The sequence below is a fragment of the Watersipora subatra genome, chromosome 10, assembly GCF_963576615.1.
Source record: "Watersipora subatra chromosome 10, tzWatSuba1.1, whole genome shotgun sequence".
Classification (NCBI taxonomy): domain Eukaryota; kingdom Metazoa; phylum Bryozoa; class Gymnolaemata; order Cheilostomatida; family Watersiporidae; genus Watersipora; species Watersipora subatra.
In genome coordinates this window covers 53,060,017-53,084,479 of record NC_088717.1, presented here as the reverse complement: position 1 = coordinate 53,084,479, position 24,463 = coordinate 53,060,017, and the positions used below count along the sequence as shown (strand labels likewise).

The window sequence follows — 24,463 nt, the reverse complement described above, 5'->3', positions numbered from 1 at the left end:
ATTAAATAAAGTATTGAAAATATTCTATCGCAATGCAGCAACTTCAACTGCTCTAAATATAGCTATACTTTATTATCTATCAAATATTTCATATACAATAACTTTGATGGTCAATTCATTGCAAAGATATTTTCTCAATTCAATGAGCAAGTGCAATTAATATCTTGAGTAGTTGACCAGAAAAACAATGGGCAGTATTCTACTCACCTTTTGTAAGGTTAATATGTAGGCTATAGTTCCACCGTAGACACGCGATAACAGGTGGCAAATGATCGTCCAGCTATTCACGAGTTGTATGACATATTTACAGCGGCAAAAGTTGCTCAGTGAAGCAAAAGCGCGGTAGCCCGTAAAAAGAACAATGGCAGATAATAGAACAGCCTTAGCTATAGATTTCCTATAACAAGACTGAACAGAGATACAAAATAATTCATGGATAATTCAATACAGTAGGATGGAAATTTACAAAAGCATTTGAAAGGCAATATACAGCTTTGTGCTTACAAATGTTTTGCGATGTTCTTATTCATAGGGGGGGGGGGGGTGTGTTAGTACAGAAGATTAAAGCTGTTAGCCAGGGTAATGACGTGTGCAGTGCATTGATCACAAGACACCAGGTTAGCTAGGTCTTCTCAAAGATACTTATCATTGCTCAGTTATTTTTATGACATTCAATTTCTTAAGGTCAGTTTTTTCCTACTCTGGGGCAACCATCGGACATCCTCCTGTTTAAGACACTAGCAACCAATGACATCCATTCAATTCAAGCCACAAGCAATCAAGGACATCCATTCAATTCAAGCCACAAGCAATCAAGGACATCCATCTAGTTCAAGCCACCAGCAACCATTGGACCTCCTCCTGTTTGAGACACCAGCAACCAAGGACATCCATCCAGTTCAGGCCACTAGCAATCAAGGACATCCTCCAGTTCAGGCCACCAGCAACCATTGGACCTCCTCCTGTTCGAGACACCAGCAACCAAGGACATCCATCCAGTTCAGGCCACTAGCAACCATTTTACATCCTGTTCAAGACACCAGCAACCAAGGACATCCATCCAGTTCAGGCCACCAGCAATCAAGGACATCCACCCAGTCCAGGCCACTAGCAACCAAAGACCTTCATCCAGATCAGGCCACCGTTAACCAAAGACATTCATCCTGTTCAGGGCACCAGCAACCAAGGACATCATTCAATTAAGACACCGGCAATCAAGGACATCCATGAAGTTCAGGCCACCAGCAATCAAGGACATCCATCCAAATCAGACCAATAGCAATCAAGGACATCCCTCCAGATCAGACCAATAGCAATCAAGGACATCCCTCCAGATCAGACCAATAGCAATCAAGGACATCCCTCCAGTTCAGGCCACCAGCGCCCAAAGACATCTAACTTCATGTTCAGGGCACTAGCAATCAAGGACATCCATCCAGTCCAGGCCACCAGCAATCAAGGACATCCACCCAGTCCAGGCCACCAGCAACTAAAGACCTTCATCCAGATCAGGCCACCATTAACCAAAGACATTCATCCTGTTCAGGGCACCAGCAACCAAGGACATCATTCAATTAAGACACCGGCAATCAAGGACATCCATGAAGTTCAGGCCAACAGCAATCAAGGACATCCATCCAGATCAGACCAATAGCAATCAAGGACATCCCTCCAGATCAGACCAATAGCAATCAAGGACATCCCTCTAGTTCAGGCCACCAGCAACCAAAGACATCTAACCTCATGTTCAGGGCACTAGCAATCAAGGCTGACATGCTACATTAGCGTACATTATTCCTTTTAAAACATGAATATTTTTGGCATCTTTGCTGTCCAGTTCATCTAATTCAAGTATGGATGACACTAGCCACAATTTTGATCCCATCCTACTGCAACACGCACATCAGTTATACAATCAGTTGAAATTAATAACAATGCTGTTGGGAATAGAAGCCTTAGTGAGAGTATAGCACACTCGAAACAGAAGCGTTGCATTATTTATTTACATAATAAATGGATATTATATTGATTAGCATTAATTTCCTTGTTGAAAAAGTTACACGATGGGTCAGCAGAGGTGTCAGCTGCTTAGGTATTTATGAATATAAACGAAAGATGTATTGATCCCAGCCGAGAGAATCACATTCACGTTGAGAGTTCCTGTCAGCCATTGAAATAATGCTGAAGTGAATATCACTTTGCATTCTAGCAAAAAAATGCAATCCAAAATAAACATTTAAGTGATGCTACCTTATAAACACGTTTGACATTTATAAGAAATGTGAAATACACTGTACTGAAATCATAGCTGCGAAAAAAGTTTAGGCCTATGATTGAACTATCCAAAAGGACCATATCGAGAAAATGTATTTCCTTCTACAGTTTAACGCTGCAGAACAAAGGCATGTGTTATTACAACAGAATAAAAATCCAACAAAACAGGTTTCGCAATCTTATGGGAAAGTTATTAAGTTTTTAAGTAAAAAGGAATCACAAGTAGAGTGGAGAAGATTATTTGCTGATCTGTACGAAGGTAGCGCTGGTGGCGACTCCGCAGTTGTTATCCTTCTTCGACATCAGCACATACCCATCATTTCCCCAGTAAGTGCTCCATGAATTCTTTATCAACCAGTAGTCCTTTAAGAAGAAGATATACATATGGTGTGAGTAGAATACGGTGTATTTCTGTTATTAATGATACCAATGATACCCGTGCTGCCGATAGCCTTGGCATTAAGGTCAGCATGTTAGCGAACTATTATTAGAATGAACATACTTTCTGCTTTTCAAGAGCCCGCCATTACAATAACTCTTATGATAAATAGACCAATGATTGTCAACACCAGCTTTGAATGAGTGACTTCTACCAATACGCAAGATGGTTATAAACAAAGAGAGTTAAGTCCACATAAGCCATCATAGAGATAGGAAAAGGGTGCATGCTCCACCTCTACTGTTATTAACAGGTGGACAAAGTGTTCGTTGATAACAATTTGCCTACAAGGCATCTGCATTGAACTGTTTTGTCAAGATAAATGAGAAAGGATGCTAGAAAACTAAATAAAACCTTGCAGAATAATACACTCACGTTAAACAGTTATAGCAAGCTGAAGCAAATGAAAATGTTAGAGAGTGAACAGCATACAACACGTTCAGGTTTCCTCCTACTGGTTGAAAATGCATGCTGCCAGATTAATCAGATTCAAGGCATCAATTATATCAGTACTGTTTCAGCTTATTCAGGTTCTTCAATATTTTGGCTTTCAAATGAGCCATTATTTGACATGGTTAGACAGACATTGGTTGGTGTTTATAGGATTTCCTCAGAGCTCTATCGCAAAAATGTTCAATGGTTTAGGCTGGCAAATTATGACATCACAATTTTCATATTCGGTGTTGTGTGCTCTTACTGCTTATTTTTATCGCTTACCACTTATACTTATCAACTGCAATAATGACGCTAGTGGCAGGCGAAGGTATGACAACTCTAGAAAACCAATGAAGATGACAAAGGAATCAGTGTCATTAAGCTCTCCATGTGCAGACTATTTCTATGATAAATAGCTCATATTCCAAGCACCATACTATGTTTTCCTGATGATATTATGCACTAGCCCTCTCTTTTTAGTTTGAGGTTGAAGGTCACAAATGAGGCTAATTAATTTCAAGCATTACGTGATCTCGCGAGAGTGCAATTTACACATATAGTCCTTGGGCCACGCTACTGCAGGTCACAATTTAATCGATGTGATTTCCTTACCTTTATCAATGACAGTATATTGAAGCATAATCATAGCATACTGATATTTAGAAAGCAACATGGAAAGCGATACAAATTCTTCAGATAACCATACTACTACAACTAAGGATGAAAAAAGCAAACTCTAACAATCACCTGAAATCTATTAATCCAGAACATGTGTTTGTATTGGTCGGGTGTTAGCACGATCCCGGGCATTGTTAATTATCTAGAATCCTAGTTGATTATTAGGTTTCTTTAGGTTTAAGAGCACCGATTGCCACAGAAAAGTGCAGCCTCAATGGCAGCAAAAGGGATCGACGACCTAAGGCTAAACGCTAATAATTATTATGACATGACATTGTGGGAGCCACAACTAGAGATGTCCCGATTCTAACTTCACTAGCCGATTCAGATACCGATCCGATATACCGATTCTTATAGAAAAATAATCCGATTCAGATCTTTTGTGTTGCATAGATAATCGTTAATTTTATTACACAAATATAATGCAAAGAAAATATAAATATTGATGCATTTATTTGTTTGTATTTATGGAAAAAGATATACATGTATATTAAATTCACATACTAACATACCGTGCATCTAGTAACAAAACAGTCCATGTTTCTTGTAATCTGCTATTAATAATGGTAATTACTGTTAGTGGTACATCTTTCTCTGTGATAATGAAGTCTGTCTTCTACTGCTGAACGAACTGATGCATCGGTACAAGTTTAGAGCAAATAAACGTTTATCTAAATTACCGTTAGTGATTCAATTATCTCAGTGAGACGTCCTTATCTTCCATCACTAGCGATGTAGCCAGTCGTACTGAAGAAGGATTCACTTGCAACAGATGATGGAGGACAGGCTAAATACCGATAAGCCACTCAGGTTATTTTATGCGATGCAAACGATACATCATATCATCAGGATCAAGAGAGATACGTAAATAACTTTATGCATTGACTGCTGAAATTACTTTCGTAATGCTAGTACATAGAAATGTTACACCGCACTCTAGCATTCTTGTTTCCATCATTGGTCTCTTGTTCGTGATTGGCTGCAATAAATCATATCGCTGTAATTGGGAAATACCGCACTTGTTGATTACGTCCTGTCTAAAGCCAAAAGATTCCTCAGCTGTGTTGACGTTTATCAGGCTATAGACATGAAATAGATTGTGTGACAGGCTTGGAATTCATTAGGTGAAAATAAGGAACTTGCAGCTGATGATTTTTGATTAGTGCAGCAGGCTAAAATACGGTTTTCTGCTAAATAGTTGATCTGAAAAAAGTATCTGAAGTTTCCGATTTTTTAAGAAAAGATCGGCCGATACCGATTCAGATACTTAACACCCATATCGGCACCGATACCGATATTGAAATCGGGGCAACTCTAGCCACAACCAAGTGTTTTTTTATTGCAGGACATACTTTTGACACCCTGTTTTTCATAGTTCTAATATTCTTTGTGTATTGAATATAGGCTTGTTCGAAAGCCAAGACTCTGAAGTGCTGCAATATATGGTAAAAGTACTAATATAATTGATGTGCTTTAATATCTGTTTGGACCAGTGTGCATCAGATTGCACTTAATCTGTCCTACAATTCCTCAACATCAAAGATGACCAAAATTCTGGAGGTTTTACAAGTGGTGCTGATACTGCTCTCAATGTTTGGTGTCTAACAATGAGTTCTTCATCGTAACTATATGGTCAATGATGTCATTATAAATTTATTTTGTAAATATGAATTGGTTGTAGAGATGTGGAACGTTGCTTGTTGTTAAGTGGTTTAGTTAACCATACCTGTCCATTCATGACTCCGTATCCAACAGCCAATACAGCATGATCTAGCCCATCCTCATCATTGCGGCATTTCTCTTCATAGTAGACACCGTTAGCATAGAATGAAAGGGACCTGCACGATAATGCCAGATACTAGTTGATATTATATCACTAGCCTTTCCCATTCCCTGTTTCCACGACCCTGTTACGCCACATGTCTGCATCAGCCACAAGATAGAAACAGCAAAAAGGAAGTCAGACAACTCCCAAAATTTTACCAAATATTTCATGCTTGCGAAAAATGAAAATGGCTCTTGCTGAGAAAGCTTGACCAAGCTTTTCCATTTTAAACCTTTTCAACACTTGGATCATTCTTATTTCGATTTGAACAGTTTCAAATGTCCCACTACGACCTGATGAAGAAACCCTAATCTTTTTAAAAAAAGCACCAGCATTAATGCGCATCATGTGAATGCTCATTGAAACACTTATCACACGGCAACTCATCGGGCTGATAACTCCAAATCTGTATAATTGGTGATTCAACTGACACTAATGCACTATTATTGTTACCAAGTTCTGCTGTAGAAGGGGAAATACAATGGCTGTAATGGCATTATATATACCTACCATCTAGTCATGTGCCAGTTTTAGATGTCAGCAGACTGAATGCAGTCAAATGCATAAAAGGATTAGTTTGATCAGCTGTCTCTAGTACTCTACCATCTAAATTCTATTTGTAACGGTTTAACAACTATCTCTAGACTTCAACTACCTCTTAAAGATGAACCTACACAAAATTTTACTAGATTTTATCGGAAAGTATCAGTATTTTTCTATCACTTGCGATTGTTTTTGTGGCTTGAGGTGATCTGACTGTCAGGATGTTTCTAGATTAAAACAGACAAAACTTGATCACGGTAAAAATGCTCAAAAGAATGATATACGCAAATGACATCACTAGTTGTAATCATTGCTATAGTTAATATCGACTATTGCGTTCAAGTTGCAGCATTTTATCAGTCTCTTTGCAACCATAGACATCATAGCCGCACTTTCACTTGATCTGAGTGCTTTAACTGTGATGAGGTTTTGTCGATTCTACGCTTAAAAACCCTGGCAGTCAAATCACCTCAAACATCAAAAACAATCGCAAATGATATGAAAATACCGATCCTTTACGACAAAATCTACTAATATTTTGAGTAAGTTCATCTTTAAAACTTACTCTATAGTGTTACTAGAGCTTGACTAGCAGTGGACAAGCTCATCCCAACAACAGCTAATATTATGAATCTATAAATAGAGAGATACTCACAGGTGGGAAGCATCTATGGCAACAGAGATTGGTCCATGGTTAAAAAGGGCGAACTGGAGACCAATCTGGTCACCGCTGGTGATGTTGGTGTAGGAAGAGATCTGGACTGTTCCAGACACATTTCGGGAGTTACACATGAAGTCTACAGCTTTGTATGAACCATAATCATCTTCAGTCGCGAGACCACCTTTGTTGTTCATTATCCAGTCATAAGCCCTGCACAAGTAAAACACGCCGTTAGTCCCTGTAGCCAAAATGAAATCCAAGGAGAATAAACATGTAAAACTAAAACCAAAAACCAAACACAAAACATAATTTTCTATGGCCAAAATTTCAACAAAAAAAACCGGTTTGAAATTCTCCCGAAATGTAATTATTTGAAATGCAATTCTTTTAAACCGCTCATTAAACTAATCCCAGATTATAATAGACATGCCATGAAATACATTGGTAAAATAGTACTGCGCTGTATATTGTTCCAGACGATTATAATGACAATGAATATAAAATAAATTCTCTTATGAACGATTAGTATTTCAACAATAAGCTAGTAGATAGTATATATAGTAGACTAGCTAGGTTAGTATTACATACCCTAATATACCATACATGTAGTAAGTAAGAGTCATGGTATGTACACCTACACTAGTGCTGGGCAGGTAAGGAGTTATCCGCTCTGACCGAGAAATTCCCGGTATCCGGAAAAACCAATCATTTTCGGTGACAGCTAGTTATCCGCGGCCAATTTGATATGATCGGTATTTATCCGTAAAAGCCTATCGGTAAATAGTTATCCGGATAGATTTTTTGTTTTTGACAGGCCACAGCATTACCAGCGATGTGATGTGTGGGAAAATTTCCCACGCAATGAGTTGCTTATGAAAGAGCTCATTTGACGTCTCGCGCACATTCGCCATGTAACGGAATGAGATTACAATCGGGTGTCAATTGACGTTATGGTTAATTGCAAAAATGCCTCTTTGATGAACACGCTAATCCAAAAAGAGTCTCTCAGCGCACATTGGCAATCACAATACAATTCCGACAATACCGAACTTTCTTAGTTGGCAAAGGATACCGAGGATGGTAAATACCAAGGATACCGACACCGAGAAAACCGATAAAAAAGTGCAAGGATATTCTATCCGGCACTAAATTATATACCGGCCCAACACTAACCTACACCCAGCCATTAACTAATCAAGACATTCTGCCACTTGCCTGGCATTCATACTTCACTGCTTCAGTATATAATAAGTCAATATGGTGGTGCAGTATACAACATGATAAAAAGTTTCGATGAATTTGTAAAATCAAAGTTTTGCATGCAAACAAGATTTAGGAGCGGAGGGTCACGTTTTTAGCATCGGAACTCAGTAACAAAAACCCACCTAAAATCCTCACCACCATCACAGGCGTTGTTGCCATAGCCCCATGAACAGTCCATCAACTCCTGCTGGGATAGTCTCACCAGTTTACCAGTAGCCAGGAAGTATGCGCCTACAGCGTTATGTAACTAGACTATATTTTACACAGTGATGTAATACAACAGTGCGAGATAGGACTACAACCCAACTGTACAATGTGACAACCACACACCATATTACCATACTACAATGATACAGTCGAGAGCTATAGAGCAGGACAATCAGAAGGCCATATAACAGTACAATTCAATAATTTTTTTTAGTAAAACAACACATAAAATCTACAACCTAGAAACACATAAAACCTCTGAAAACCTCTGAACTTTTTTTTTACTGGGAGTCATTTCCATTTAGAACACTTTTGAATAGTACTGTAGATTTATGCTGGCCAGTAAGACAGGTTAGTATCATACCTATAAGTAAAACAACCATCAACTAGGCTAGCTGAAACCCTAGATTTACTACGATGAGGGGTTTTGAATCGCCATCCTTATATAGGAACAACACTTTTGCTATATCCCCTTTTCTTACCGTTCTTAGCGTAGCTACGGACAGACAGACAACACGGCTCTTATTATAGTAAAGATTATGATTGTTACTATAGTGCATACAGTATAGTGCCTACTACACCCATGCCTTTTGTCATACCAACTACCGTTGTATAAAATACATACCTTCAATAGTGCCAGTTGTACCAAAGCTCCAACAAGATCCACAGACTGCTTGGTCCTTGACTGGGGTTACTGCTCCATAGAGCCTCCAGTCAAAACTATCAGGCATGGGAGACTGCAATATAATGGTACTAAGTCTAGGACTGTATTATTTGTAAAGTAAATAATGAGGCATATTGCAATGCAGCACACATTCTAAAAATGATCCCCACTACAATTGTACGCCGATTTCAAAGTGTCTTTTGGTAGTTTAATGCATTGGAAAGGGCTTATGAGCATGCGATGCACAAACATCAGTTAAGAGGAGACAACCTCTAAAACAAGGGTTGAAAGAAGATAACTCATGTATGAAGGTCCTGGTAATTGAGCACAAGATAGGAAACAAGTTCTATAAAGTGTGGCTATAAGCCTTCACCCAGGGCTTTCACACGATGTCAAGAGTCAAGACACAGATCTTTGTGTTGCGAAAAATAGTTTAGTTGGTCGAATTAAAGGCATAAAGTCTAATGTGTTTCCGGTACATGCACTGATCGTTTACTAGCTGATGGAGTAACTCTGTATTACTAGTCAAGGCTCATGCTTTTGGTAAAATTGTAAAAATGTAATGAAATGCAAATATAAATAAAATCTAAATTATATTCATTATTATAATATTACTATATTCATATTGTATATATTACTATGTATTTTTGATATTAATAATATATTATTTATATTATTATACATTATGTATTATATTATTAAATATTGTTATGTTCATAAATTATATTTTTTATTTCTATTAATATAAATAAAATGCAAAAAAGTTCCAATTATAGCTAATGTTCTGCTTGGGTGTCCAAGCTTTAAGCCAACAAACTAGCAGAAAGAGTCAAAGAACCTACTTTGTAAGCATCCCTGTTGAAAGGTCGACCGTGATTAGGACCTTTGCTGGGTCGTCTTCCGTTCCTCAGCCTCAGCTCATCATGCGACATGTCGGCCATATGATTGACAGCGAGAGTGTAGTTGATGGGAGATCTATTCTTAGAGTGAATAAATCGCACATTTTGTCTGAATATTGCCTCTCTGCAACAACAACAGTCCTTATAGAATACATGCCCATAAAATACACCTGAATATTACCTCTGCAATTTTTATGTGTATAGAAGAAGACACCTATTGTTTTACAACAATGCAAAACAATAAAAGAACTCAGTGTTGAAAGTGCATTCAGTATAGTTTGCACGTTTAACACTACTCGGTTTAACACTATCAGCAGGGAGTACGAATTCAGTACAGCAAGTTAAAAAGGTCGAAACTGTAATAGCTGAGACAAGAAATTACAAGCATTGTTATGATAGCTCTTAGAGATACGCACAGAAAAACATGTATACACATTGCATCTTTCATATTTATTTTAAGACACTAGTCCTTGCTGTATGCAGTTTGCTCTAAGTTCCAAAAAAATAGTGGAAAATTTATTGTTTCTCTCAGTCGAATCACTTTTAATGATCATATACTCTGCTCTGGTATATGTAATAGATTATACCTTCTAGAATGTTCTGTGGCATCACTATAATCTTTGTTGTGCAGTTTTTTAAACTTTCCAAACATCTCCTGATGGTGGCTGTCATCACGGTTTATGTACTCTCTGCAAGAACAATACATAACTTTATTCATCGTTTGGCCACCCTCCATTGAATACTGCTAATTACTGCTCATATATGCCCACTGAGACCGGAATACTTCCCAATGTACTCAGCTAATACAGTTCTGGAAGGAAATTGAGCCATATAGCTCCTAGTTTATGGGTTACAAAAACAATAACACAGTGCTTATTCCTTGGATACAATAAGAAACATTTGCAAGTAGGGGAAAGCAAGACAAGTTGGGTCATGGAGCAAGTTGGGCCATGGGGCAAGTTGGGCCAGGCCACATATTTAGAGCTGCCTGTTGCATTTGTTTTCTTTAGTTAGTCACTAAAACATCTAAGGTCAAGGTCATTTACTACCATTAGTACGGAACATTTAGCAAGTGAGAGTTTTTTTAGACGTTTTCTACTATTTCATATCGAATGTAAACTTTACCAGCGGTATTGTATTATATGATTTTGGTAGAAAACACAGCAGTATGTTATTTAGAATAATGGCTAAAATATCACCTTCAACTTGGTACATGAATATTTGCGACGGCTAGAACCAATACTGAGAATAAGCTAATTTTGTCCAAAAAAGACAGCTGGGTCAACCCTGGCGGGGCTAAACTGACCACCGACCCAATTTGCCCAATAAGCTTTTATTGATGGTGTACTTTTGATGGCATCTCTAAAAAGTAATCTTAAATGGACAAAAAATTTTAATACAGTCAATATAGGCTTCACACTTAAAGCACATTAAGCTGTGTGAAATACATTTGATTATTATTAAATATATTTCACGCTTATATACACAACACATTTATTATATTTATATTTGCAATATATTTGTAGTTTTGAAGCTTTATTGTATCATAAAACCGCTTTACTGAATAATTTGTACATTTACCCAACTTGCCCCCTTGACTGACCCAACTTACCCCACAGGTGGGGTAAGTTGGGTCACATGATAAGTTTCAAACGAGTATTTTCTCAGTTTGACCAAAGATTAAACATTGTTCACTTTCAGTAGAATAGAACACAAACAAACCTATTCATAGGAAAAAGTTTTACAATACTAGAGCATCTACTTCTGTGATATTTTGTATGAATGTGATTTTTGACCCGACTTGCATCGCCTTCCCCTATTGTCATTCATGTGACATTGACAATATGAATAAAAATAACACTCTACTGCCGTTCACGAAATTCTACTGCCGTTTACGAAATATTCAAAGATTCAGATAAGATAACCTTTTATAGAGTGGAGTCACAATAAGGAACTGTTAAAACAAGATCAGGCAACTCTCAATTCTGTTCCTGGTCATAATGTGAGACAGTTATGAGGTTACAAACCGCCCATTAAATAGCAGTCACATTATACCTAAACCTGTTTTAGTGATATCATAATGACAAAACACCAAGTTTTCAGTCTGTAGTACTAATTTTAGTATAGTCCTCAAATAGTTGCTAAGCAATTTCATAGTTATACAACTCTCAGCGGGTAGTGTTTCCTGTTCTTTCTCGGTAATACTCCCAACTACTTTGAAACCTAAAATGCTGCTAAATGATAAAACAAATTTGATTAATTGGATTTCCAGCGACTACCACTAATCAGAGAACATACCAACTGAGTCACTGGAAAGTACAACTTTGGAGGAGTATGTAAACGTAGAACGGCTGATGATATCAGCATGAATAATCACAGTAGACACTAGTTTATAATATACTGTTATATGTCGACATCAATCACACAATACTTCGGTGATCATCTATAATAGCAATGTTCACACTACCACAAACTTAACAGCGTTTACATCAGCAAATAGACCAGGGCACAGCATACAATGTGGTCGCTAAAACGATGAAACACTAGTCCCACAGCCACCATCATGAAGGGAAATAATGATTACCCAATCAGCAACAGTCAATCACCATATAAAGTGGTGCACATTGCACATGCTGTCGAAGGTGCTCATCGAACTAGCAGGAAAGTTTGACAGCTGCAATCTTTACCCGACATATCGACGATGCCATAGTTTTACGGAGCATAGGTTGACAGCTAATCGCCGAGAGAACGACCCTGACATACGACGATACAATTTGAACGTGCCTTTAGCTAGTTATAAACTTGCACACACATGTACAGCTGATAAACAATCAACATTCAGCAAGGAGTTGCAACGTCTGTAATAATGTTTCATTACAACTCTTACCTCATAGGGTTTAACAGAATCCTTGACTCAGCATTTCCTGGCCCGGGGAAGCCATCACAGGTGTTGTTAATGGGCACTTCGAAGGCGGTGTCAGGCTGCTCCCCTGCGGTATAGTCATGGTATTCAACATAGTACTTGTCAAAGTGGGAGCCGAGCAAAGAGTCATAGCCATACATCTCATATCTACAGTTAGAAAAGGCACGTGACACCCACTTATTACTGAGAAAAACTCAGGCTAGGTTACAATCACATGATGCCTTATGGTGATAGCAACTGCTAATCTAGTTTGTGAGTAGTTTGAACTATCTATTAAATGATTATGAAAAGAGACAAAAAGTAGCGTAAACTGTTCCTGGCACAAAGCGATATAAATAAAATGTGGTCAGCGGAATTACTAATTACGATCAATAAAAACAGTTTTGTAATATTTTGTTAGTTTAATGCATGATGAAAAGGCTATGAGCATGTAATGCACGGGATGCGTAATGAAAGGACAATAAACAAAACAAGGGCTGTGAGAAGGCAACTCATCAAGCAATAAACACCTGAGTACTTGAGAACAAAATAGAAAAAATTCTATGAAAATTGCAGATGGGAACATTTACCCAGTGTTTGCAAACGATGTCAACACACTGAGCTTTATAACTTTTGTGTAGCGTAAAATAGTTTAGTTGGATGGAGAAAGGTGTAGCACAACCGTCACATTGCAAGAAAAATTTCATAGGTGAAATATTTCTGATTTAAAGGAAGCGTGAGATGATAGTTTTACAAACTGGATAAAGAAGCAAATTTTTTTAGGATTCGGACTGTTGTTGATGGCACATTTATATTTTCATCCTCTGGTCTACCCTTACTAACGTGTTCTGAAATGACTGTATATCGCTGGATGCAGACCAATGTATTGTTAACTTGTACAAGGTTCATCTTTTACTGCGTACCCCTAACACAAGCATCAAGTAAACAGTTCATAACTAGTCAGTCGAATTTGAGCCTTGACACAAACCGTCAGACTGAAATAAACCATTAAAGTGAACTAGAAAACACAAATGAAATGCTATTTGTATATCAATGAGGCCGACACTCTGGCTGACCAAAATGGCGGTGAAGAGATGTGTTTATGCAAAAGCATAGGCACCATGTGTACACCCTTGGTAGGAGTTGTCTATGCAACAGCATAGACAACTCCTCCTAAGGGTGTACACATGTTAATCTATAGAAGATCCATAAATGGTGAAAGAAAATGATATCAAAGACAACACACACAACACCAATATATTAATTTTTAAACCTTAAAGATTGACTTGCAATAATATTCACATTACAGTTATTTGGTATCAAAAGATTCACCATGTCTTACTCTGTTGTGTTGTAGGTGCCAAATATGTGGAAATGTGATTACAAGCGCTTAAAAGCTCAAAAACGAAAAGCCGCCGTAGATTGGAATCTCTTTATTTCTTTGACGTAACCATGAAATTTGGTTATTGTCTTGTCACGTGATGTTCTCACGTGAATTGAAAGGCCAATAAAAAGCTTAATATAAAACTTATTGTAGCACTAGTTTATGACAAACACTTCGGGTTTTACCGAAGACCCCGTATCAAATATAGATGCTCGCTACTTTACAGTTTTGTTTCGGTTTGGTCTAATTGGCAAGTCGTAATCTGATCATGTGACCCAATACTTCGCAAATAATTTCTGCAGCACTCTTCGATTATCACAAGTGACCAACAGGCTCATCATGATTATCAGACAATGATATGTACTCCTTCAAACTAAGGCTACAAAATTAAACGAATTTTTACAGTAAGTTATAAGATATCACTGCTAAAAGTGACAGCATTACGATGACGATAAAAAAGAAGAGTACGAACAATAGACATAGTTTTATTGAATGCGTGAAATATATTTGTGAAAATATTTCGATGCATAATGTGGCATGAAAGTGTAAACAGAAACCATCTCTCACAACTACATCACATTTGAGCCATTTTGGAAAGGGAATCCAAACTACGGCGATCTCGTGTGGCTGCGATTTTCTGTTCGTTTTTTAGCTTTTAAGAGCTTGTAATCGCTTTTCCACATATTTTGCACCTACAACACAACAGAGTAAGACATGCTGAATCTTTTTATATCAAATAACTGTAATGTGAATCATGTTGCAAGTCAACCTTTAAATATAAACCTACACAAAATTTTTCCAGAGTTTCTCAGAAAGTATTGATATTTAACTATCAGCTACAGTTGTTTGTGATGTTTGATGTGATATGAGTGCCAATATGCTTCAAGACTGAAATCGATAAAACTTGATCGCAGTTAAAAACGCTCAGAAGAAAAATACTTGTGACATGACATCACGTCTAGTTGTTAGCATTACTGTAGTTGATATCAGCTATTGCGTTCAAGTTGCAGCGTTAGGCGTCTCTATTTAAGTGTCTCTAATCTTGAAACATCTCGGCAATCAGATCATCTCAAACATCAAAAACAATTGCAAATGATAGAAAAATACCGATATCTTCTGATGGAATTTATTAAAGATCGTACTTGTTCGCCTTTAAATTGTGCAAAACCTAATAATAAAGCTGCTATAAACAGCAAATGTTGTCCCCTGACCCCTGTAGTCGCTGACCCTTCGTTGTGTTTAAACTTAATATATACCTAAGATTAAAAATAGCCTAACCATTTGGGGGGTCAGGTAGCCTGTCTTGACAACCTGTTGTTTTTGCATAGTTGTCCCCCCGTCGAGCGGCGAGCAACAACAGCTTGTCACAAGACGTACTGCACCTGATGCATCAGCTGCACTTATAAGGAGTTGTTCTCTTCCGTCTACGCGGCTTGGCTGCGATGTTATTCCGGTCGCTCCATTGGTAATCATAACGGATTTCACGCAAAAATTTATGTAGAAAAATTAAGATAAGAACGTTTAACTGGCGACCCCTTTCTGCAGTGAACTTTATTAGAATTTGAGAACTTAGGCAACAACAGCGACTAAACATGTCGTTATTTGTGCGCTCAGTCAGTTTTATTTCTATTTTTGTATCAGTCAGTTTTATTTGTTCTTATTGATTTTATTTTGAGTTTATTTTATTCTTAAGTTCTACTAAAGTTTATCACAGAAACTGGTCTTTGGTTAAACGTTGTAATCTTGTTTTTTTTCTACATAAATTTTTGCGTGAAATCCGTTATGATTACCAATGGAGCGACCGACTTAGCATCGCGGCTAAGCTGCGTAGACGGAAGAGAACAACTCCCTATAAGTGCAGCTGATGCATCAGGTGCAGTACGTCTTGTGACAAGCTGTTGTTGCTCGCCGCTCGACGGGGGGACAACTACGCAAAAAAAACAGCTTGTCAAGACAGGCTAGGGGTCAGGATACCTGTACTTATTATGTAAGAGGTAGACTTTAAGTTGTTTTGTATTTATGGGAAAGCTGTGCAAGTATTTATTAATACAAGTGACCCTAAGTGGGCTCTATTCAATGGGCAAGACAGCATTAACTGTGCGAAGTGGTCTGTCACTGTCTCGATGCATGTCCCCCAGCCAGTAGGCAATAATAGCAAGTATAACAACAAGCGAAAGACTCACTCTAATCTGCCTATCCATTTGGCAGTGCTGAATAGATAGTCCCTGTGACACAGCAACGGCCTAAAACTAGCTTTGCCTCGCTAAATTTCACTGATTTTTTCGTAACTGCTTGTGCGTTGATATCAAATCAAACTTCATAATAATTACAGATACAACCACATACAAATATTTCCTCATGATCTCTGTTGTAACAGGTCTTAAGACAAGTCCACGTTAAGAGTGTTAAAAAGATTGCCTCGCACAAACATCGAGCCCAGGGTGTTAGATTCACAGACTAGCACACTACTAATACACCACTCGGTTGCCTTACCACTTCACGAGACAATTATCCATATACTGATTACTCATGGCGATCTTTCACAGTGCATGAGATGGGCAAGCATACTAGTCTACCTAAATATATATTTATGTATTTGAAAAAAATATATCAAAAAAGTAAAATTTTAGTAATTGCGCTACAAATTTGTTTCGTGCGATGCACTCATCAGACGGTTAGACTGAACCACGGTTGGAATGAACCGTGATGAGTCTTATACGTCTGATACGTCTGATGAGTGCATCACACGAAACAAATTTGAAGCGCAATTACTAAAAGTTTACTTTCTTCTTTTGTCAAATATTTCGTACTCCATTAATTATCTTTTAGGTTTTTCGTGTAGAGTTCTCTTTTTATTTGCACCTGCTTTTAGTTACTATATATAATATATATGTATATATATACAGTGAAACTCGGATAATTCGAACTTCACGGGACCGAGCGAAAGTGTTCGAGTTATTAGAGCGTTCAGGTTATCAGAGCACTGTCACAAGTACATGTGTTTATCAGTAGATACATGTGCTTATATAAACTATATATAAATCAAAAACATAGATTGCTTGTTGCAAGTTAAAGGGCCTCGCATGTAAAGTTTTAAATTTTTTTATTAGAAAGTATAAATATTTTTCTATTATTTGAGATTTGTCTGTTTTTTTAGGTGATGTGACAGCCAGAACGTTTTCAGATTGCAATAGACAAAACTTGATCACAGTTAGAACACTCAGAAAAAGACATCGTTTTCTTTTGAGCATTTTAACAAAGATCAATTTAGCCGATTTTATTTTAAGTTCATCCGAAAGTTTCCATGCTTCCCTTGCTTTCGATTGCCAAGCGGATGTTTGGTAAAACTTGACCTTTTGTAAACCTTTAGAAAAATCGTTAACCAAAAATATTTGGCCGATGATGATAATAATGACGCCTAAGAACTTTTAAAAGTTGATGTTTATCTCTATGGCTTGGCATAAATGATTTTCTACAGCGATAAAAACCGTCTCCGTAGCCGTTGGGCAAAAAAACTGTTCCGAGTTAACAATGTTAGGGTCGAATTGTGTAAAGCAATTTATCATTGTGTGGGAACGGGCCAAACAAATCTGTTCGAGTTAACCATGTGTTCGAGCTATCCGAGGGCGAGTTATCCGAGTTTCACTGTATATATATATATATATATATGTCTCAATGTTTGTCTGTCCATCCGTCTGTCCAATATTGAGCATAGGACCTGGGGTGTGGGTCATACCTATAACATACCTGTCCAGTTATAGGTCCAGACTATAGAACTAATAGAGGGACCCTGATAATTCTCTTTACAGACTGTTGAGCTTACGGAATAACTCGACAAGTTTTAAAAGATATTGATGGAGTTAAAAACAGCGTATCAAATGAAATGAGGCCTAAAAAGGTTTGTTGCGTCACTTGATAATGGAATTCGAGTTGCACATGTGACTATCAATATAAACCAAAAAGTAACGTTATTGCAATATCCCGAAAGTCAGCAATGTTGAGTATCAGCTGAATTTAAACATGGTTTCATCAAAAATTACTCAAGTACTAAAGCACAGCGCATGCCAAACATCATATTTTGCTTGAACAAGAAAAATAAAACCCAATTGTTCAATTATTTACCATGTACTCATTTATGAAATATTACATATTGCACATAGTTGTCAGTATTTCCCGATTCCAAAGAATAGACCAAGAGTGACAAATCTGTATTTAGTTTGACTGCAGTCAAACAAGTTATGCACTGCTGATAACACCTAATCTAGTTATGTGATAAGATAACACCTGCCTAGTCACAAGATGTCGATGACAAAGATGCAATAGAACATGTGACAATGTTACACCTGAGGCCCACCCGTACAAACTGGACTGCTCCATCAACGATGGTAATATCAAACCAGAGATAAGAACAAATACCGCTACAAGGCCTACGAACCGGTAAACTGTTAGAGGTAGACAATGTGATAGCTTTAACTCAGTCAAAATTAAACAACAATCAAACCACCGGCCTTCTATTGAAAAATAAAAGCAGCTGTGAAAACATAGTGGATGTTGGGAAACTGCATGTTTAAGTTTTTTAGCTGGTAGTATAACAATCTTCACCAGCAATTTGAGACGAGGTCCATCCTGTTTTGAAAGTGTGTGAACTCTTATGCCTCTGTGATGATTAGTAAATGTTATTGCTAATGGAGGCAGGCCTCTATAACTCACATGATTCTCATATTGTCAACAAAACAGTTTGAATGCTTTCCTAATCTTATCCTTCCAATTGTTAGTGAAATCTTCATCAACCGACTATTTAAAAATGCAAAATGACTATTCCATTAGCTACAGTTAGTTTCAACCAATCAGACGAAATAACTTCGAAGATAATCAATCGCATTTACCAACCGATTGGGTTTGAATTTCTTGGCCCTGCAAGCTAAGTACACTAGCGGTAACATTGTCTTTAAGATCTGAACAATTTTGAATAATTTTAATTGGGTGATAGAGCATTACTTGAGTAATTATACCTGTCATCACATGCGAGAGTTTAAAAACTTATTAATATTTAGACAAAACAAGGAAAATGACAAATGCTGGACTTTTTTCATTCATGGCCAGTAAAGAAAAGTTAATGTGACAATTGTTGTTATTGTTATTGTATACCCTACAGGATGAAATTTTTTGGAGTTAAATTTCACAAGAATTGTTTTTTCATGCATATTCGCGAACTAAATAATTTGTGGATAAACACATTCGCAAATAAATTAATCTGTGAAAGCTAGCGATAGAGTAACACCTTTATGTGCATATACTACGTGTTTAGGTTTTAGCAATGGGCTTAACTCAAATCCCCGGCGATAATTTAAAAAGAGTTTGGAACTCAGCTACATTTACAAACTCTGCCTAGCGACCAGTTTTTAATTTGAGGTAGTAGTTAATCTCTCTTGTGTTAAAAATAAAACCAATTATTTGCGGATTTTAATAATTCGCGGAATTGACAGTACGCGAATTATTAAATCCATGGAATAATTTGATCTTACAGGATATATATGAGAGGATAGCATTGCTAATAAAACACTTTAGGATGAGTTTCATATAATAGCAGATAGCCTTCGCTTAATGACACAGGGGGTGACAAATGCCTCTACTACTAGTAGATTCGCTGATAAACCAGAGACATATAATATGGAATAATAATAACAAGCTTGTTTACTGCAGAGGCTATTTACTTTTAGAAGGGGGGGGTCTAATGCCTCATTGTTGTATGGCTCAAGCACTCACTTGTGAGGTTTCTGTTCATCTGACGTGATGTACATGGTGTATTTGCTTGTTTTCTGACCAGAGACCACTTCGTTATACCATACATCAACCTCCACATTGTCTACCATAGCTGATTTTTCTATCATATCAAAGTCCGTCAAGTCAGGAAGCACAGTTTGTGCCTCGACTGGAGCATCTTGGGAACCTGGGTACCGGCAGATAGGGCAGATAGACGGATAACAGTAGTTAACAAAGCTCGAATGTGACTGATTGATACAACACTGATTGATGTGAAATGAGTGCCGTCTTGTTATTGTGTCTGAGCGAGGAATGGACTGTCTATATCACGTCTGCTAAATTGATTTAGATGATATTACGAAAAATTCCCACGAAAGAACTGTGGTCTGGAGTGTTTTGATTTTTTAATTCTAACAGCATAGAAGCTATGTGCATAATCATCCTCATCGAACTATATTAATAACCCCCACTTTGCCCTTGTGCCACGCGTCTGTCTGTTAGTCCTGTTTTGTCTAAACTTCACACGCAAATGCTTCGTACCTTCTATCAAGTTTCCAAAAAATTTGGTTTTAAACTCTGTCTCGTTGATGGAGAACCAGTCTCTTAAACACTTCCCACAGGCCATCTGATTGAAAATAAACATGTCCCAGGCAACACAGGGCCTTTCGCCAGTTTTCAATGAAACACCAAATTCATCGCATGACTACCATACGACCTTGCTAAAATCATGGAACTCTCTCGAGGCATTGCCATGCCTTCAGCGAAATGGCGTTGTGAACTCGGGTTACATTAAATAAATGGTGTTTATATCTACACAAAAAATTTTAGAACTTCTATAATAACTCTCTATGGAGCAGCATTTATTCTCAGCGTCTTATCATACCTACATACATTTAAAGACATTTTGATATTCTATAAGATTTGCTAGTTGTAGAACTTTGCTAGTGTGTTAGTATTTGCTCATAAGCTGATCAAAGAAAATAAAAACGAACTACTACAATTAAGAATTCATATCATCTGTTATTTGCTTCCATTGAATATTATGTAAGATCAGAAGGTAAAATTATTAAAAAGAATGAATTTAAATTGCACTCTCATCATAATACAAGTCCTTAGAAAGTGATTCCTTTGACAGGTACAAAGGTAGTATAATAAAACTACTGAATATGTATGATTTTAAAATCAGTTTTACTGTACAAGAAATTTGTGAGATCTTGAAGAGCATGGTTTGGTGCTGTAAGATTGAGTCTCTGTGTAACTGTATAATCATACATGCTTGAAAGGGTTGAAATATATGCTCGGCTAATCGTAGAATCAGAAACTGGATTATAGTTTCAAAGATATAACCTTAAAATCATGGCAAATGCCCACACCCGCGAAACATGACGGAGAATCACAGGCTAATTCCAATTTGGTGCTGCTGAACCAAAGGGAAAAGGCTTAAACTATGTTACTAGTAGCAGTTTCACCAAATTAACTCAAAGCATTAGGCCCTATAAATATATAGGGCCTAATGAGCCTAGATCTCCTAGTAACAACTAACAAGCAAACAATAAGGTTTAATAGGTGCGGTAAAAAGCAATTATTAGGCTACAATACTGCCAAGAGTGTGACACATAAAATGTTGCAAAACTTTGCTGCAGTGCTTTCTTCTAACGATAGAATATTGTTAAACAATTAAGACAATACATATGAATATCTAGCAAGTAGATCAGTAGTTGATACTGTACAATTGAAGTCTTATCCAAATATGGAATAGCAAGGAAAACCATTTTATTTTTAGCTATCACTTTGTGTTGTTGTTACATCAAACATTTAAGGTTTTTAAATTGAAATTGCAAAATGTTACTTCGCCAAAAGTGATCTTGCCGCATGCTCTTCTTACCTTCTGTTTGAAAACATCTCTTGTAATTATAGTTGGTCTGGTTGGTCATGTATGCTACTTTGTAGGTTCCTCCATATTCACCGACATCTCCTCTCATAAATGTTTGCACGATGCCACCGTAAAAATCTATGCGAGAACGACTCTTCTTTCCATCATACCAAGCACTGAATGGTTCTTCCAATTCGGCATATGGAAGTCTAACAATAATTTTCAATATTAAATTATGCAATGTATATAAAAACAAATATTATATGACTCGTGAAGAGATGCTGTCAACTAGCTTCTATAACAAAATAGACAAATGATCAACCATTACAAAATGGTTTCCATACAAAACAAGTTTTACCATGATCGTAAGTTATTTCGTAAACCACTCGTAAAACATTCACCGGGGTAATGTAGGCATTAAATACTCCTACCCTACATCAAATGACATACGTCTATGCTAACTAATAGAACAACAAAATAGTTTAACCCTGATAATTGCTGAATTCTAAATAACAACACAATTTTTTTCAATAGAAGAGTATCGTTAAAGCTTCTCAACAGAGCTTGGATAAGACATGCATTTTACCTTAGGGTTCCAGTAACCGCATAAGCAGAATCCCATGCTGGTGTCGCACGACTTTTTGGAATACTACCACTAAAGACTATTGTTAAACTACTGCACAAAATAAACAAGGAAGTTAACAATGCAGTCATAATTGACGTTAGAGTTATCAATCTGAAGTCTCAATCGCAAATGAACAAGTGCGTTACACAAAGATCACGTGAGAATCATATGACTTTGTCAAAAAACATAGATCTATTTTTCGTCGATCTGTACCCTTCCAATATAATTCATGTACAGTTTTTCAAGTATAAATGTCGATGCCAGACCTCTGCCACCCTTATATTACGACAACGACGGCCTCAACAAGGCGAATTTTCGAGATAACTTCGTCTTGTTGCGGGTGAAAGCTAGTCTGTCTTGACAAACTGTTGTTGTTGGAGAGTTGTCGCCCGTCGAGCGAACGAGCAAAACAACAGTTGTTTTGCTCGCCCTACTCGCCGAAGGACAACTCCGCAAAAAAAAACAGTTTGTCGAGACAGGCTAAGTAAAATCGCTTCGCTAATGAAAAGTAGAGCAACTCCCATATTTTACTCCAAAAACCATTACTGTAGGGTAGAGACGATAAATCTTAATAAGATTTTCGTGTTGTATTTAAATGGGATTTAAACTCATAGGACAGAATAGAGCATCGTTAGGAAAAAGCTAAACTGCTGAGAGAATCATTGTGTCTCTGGATAGTAGGTATATATTAGATATATGTACTATAATCTTTAGATACTTTTTGGACTTGAAATACAGAATATAGAAATGATGAAAAGTGGTTAGGAACTTGATATGTGAAGAATGCCGTCTGGTTCACACCGGATCAGGGCAAAGTAGTGTTTTATTGAACATTTAAAATAAATAAAGACATTTTCACATGCCATAAATTGCAATATATTACTTTATTACAAAGAATACCGTCGTGAAACTGGGCAGAGCTCTGCTAAAGCAGATCTATCAACTATATACATGTATGATTGCACCTACTTGTTTGTTCAGAGATCTCGAATGCAGCCTGGATAATCTGAATTAATACTATTTGAGGTCTGGTGAGGTCTAAATATTGAAGTTTAGACAGAGCAATTTATGCAATTAATGAATGTATTGGCATTTATTAAATAAATTAAAAGTGGTATTAACTTTTACAACTTTATACAATTACAATATTATGTCTATCCAACTTTGTTTGATTTGTTGCTACACTCAAAACGAAATTTGTTCTCTTAGATTATTTTTGCGAAAAAAATCTTCGAAATCTTCTAAGACTTCGCCACAAGCTGCTGCGAACTTTATGAGTTTTCGATTTTTCTGGTAGGTCATTCTTTATGGTGGATTCTGATGGATAATTTGAGTTGCTGCCACTAATTACAGACGCTGACTTAGTAACTCGACCCTCTCTGATGAGAGAAGATAAGTCACTTATGCTTGGCTGGTCATCCATCATTGGAAACAAGTTTATGCAATCTGAGCCAGCTGATTGGTCGTCCACTGAAGGTTCTGTACCAAGTGGAGCAAAAACACCAGATGAACTTTCAGGCTCTGTATTTTTTGGGACGCATTGATTGACACCCGAAAGGCCTGGCTGAACTACCAGCTTTCCCCCATAGCGCGGATTACCCGAGTGTTTTATTTCTCTGCCTTTCCAGCATATGACACCTCCGGGGTCACCTGAGTTGTCTTCTCTCAACCGAACTATGGGTGTCCTTGCTGATGTTTTTGCTGAGCCATTGCAATAAAGAAATGTTGGAGTTGAACTCATATGTGCAGATGAACCTTGTATAAAAAAGGGTCTACCAGAGAGAGGAAACACATCCATTTGGGTGTTCAAGTAATCTATAGCGTTTTTATCCTCACTTTTCTCTTTAGTGTTTGTCATGGTTGAAGTGTCTACATATGCTTTTAACTGAGAGATGCCTGTAATTGTCTTCAGTTGTATAGCCAGATGAGAGGTGTCTACCATGGCCTTTGAATGAACAGCCGAATGAGCCATGACTTGTATGGGTGCTACTAATTTTGAGGAGTCAGTACGATCTAGAAGTGATGCTG

General features: G+C 37.3%; 2 protein-coding genes across 2 annotated transcripts in view; both read right to left on the bottom strand.

The window, feature by feature from the left end:
• The window catches only part of LOC137405935 (uncharacterized), a 488,140-nt gene that overhangs the window by 231,631 nt on the left and 232,046 nt on the right, over positions 1-24,463 (bottom strand). The window lies entirely within an intron of this gene.
• On the bottom strand, positions 1,984-22,569 carry LOC137405631 (digestive cysteine proteinase 2-like). The gene is made up of 11 exons (XM_068091952.1): positions 22,397-22,569; positions 21,823-22,019; positions 19,941-20,124; positions 12,776-12,958; positions 10,476-10,577; positions 9,832-10,012; positions 8,951-9,062; positions 8,241-8,349; positions 6,850-7,065; positions 5,553-5,664; positions 1,984-2,637 (listed from the first exon to the last, which is right to left on the bottom strand). The coding sequence occupies exons 1-11, from the start codon at positions 22,522-22,524 to the stop codon at positions 2,512-2,514; spliced, it is 1,650 nt and encodes a 549-aa protein (XP_067948053.1). The 5' UTR covers positions 22,525-22,569; the 3' UTR covers positions 1,984-2,511.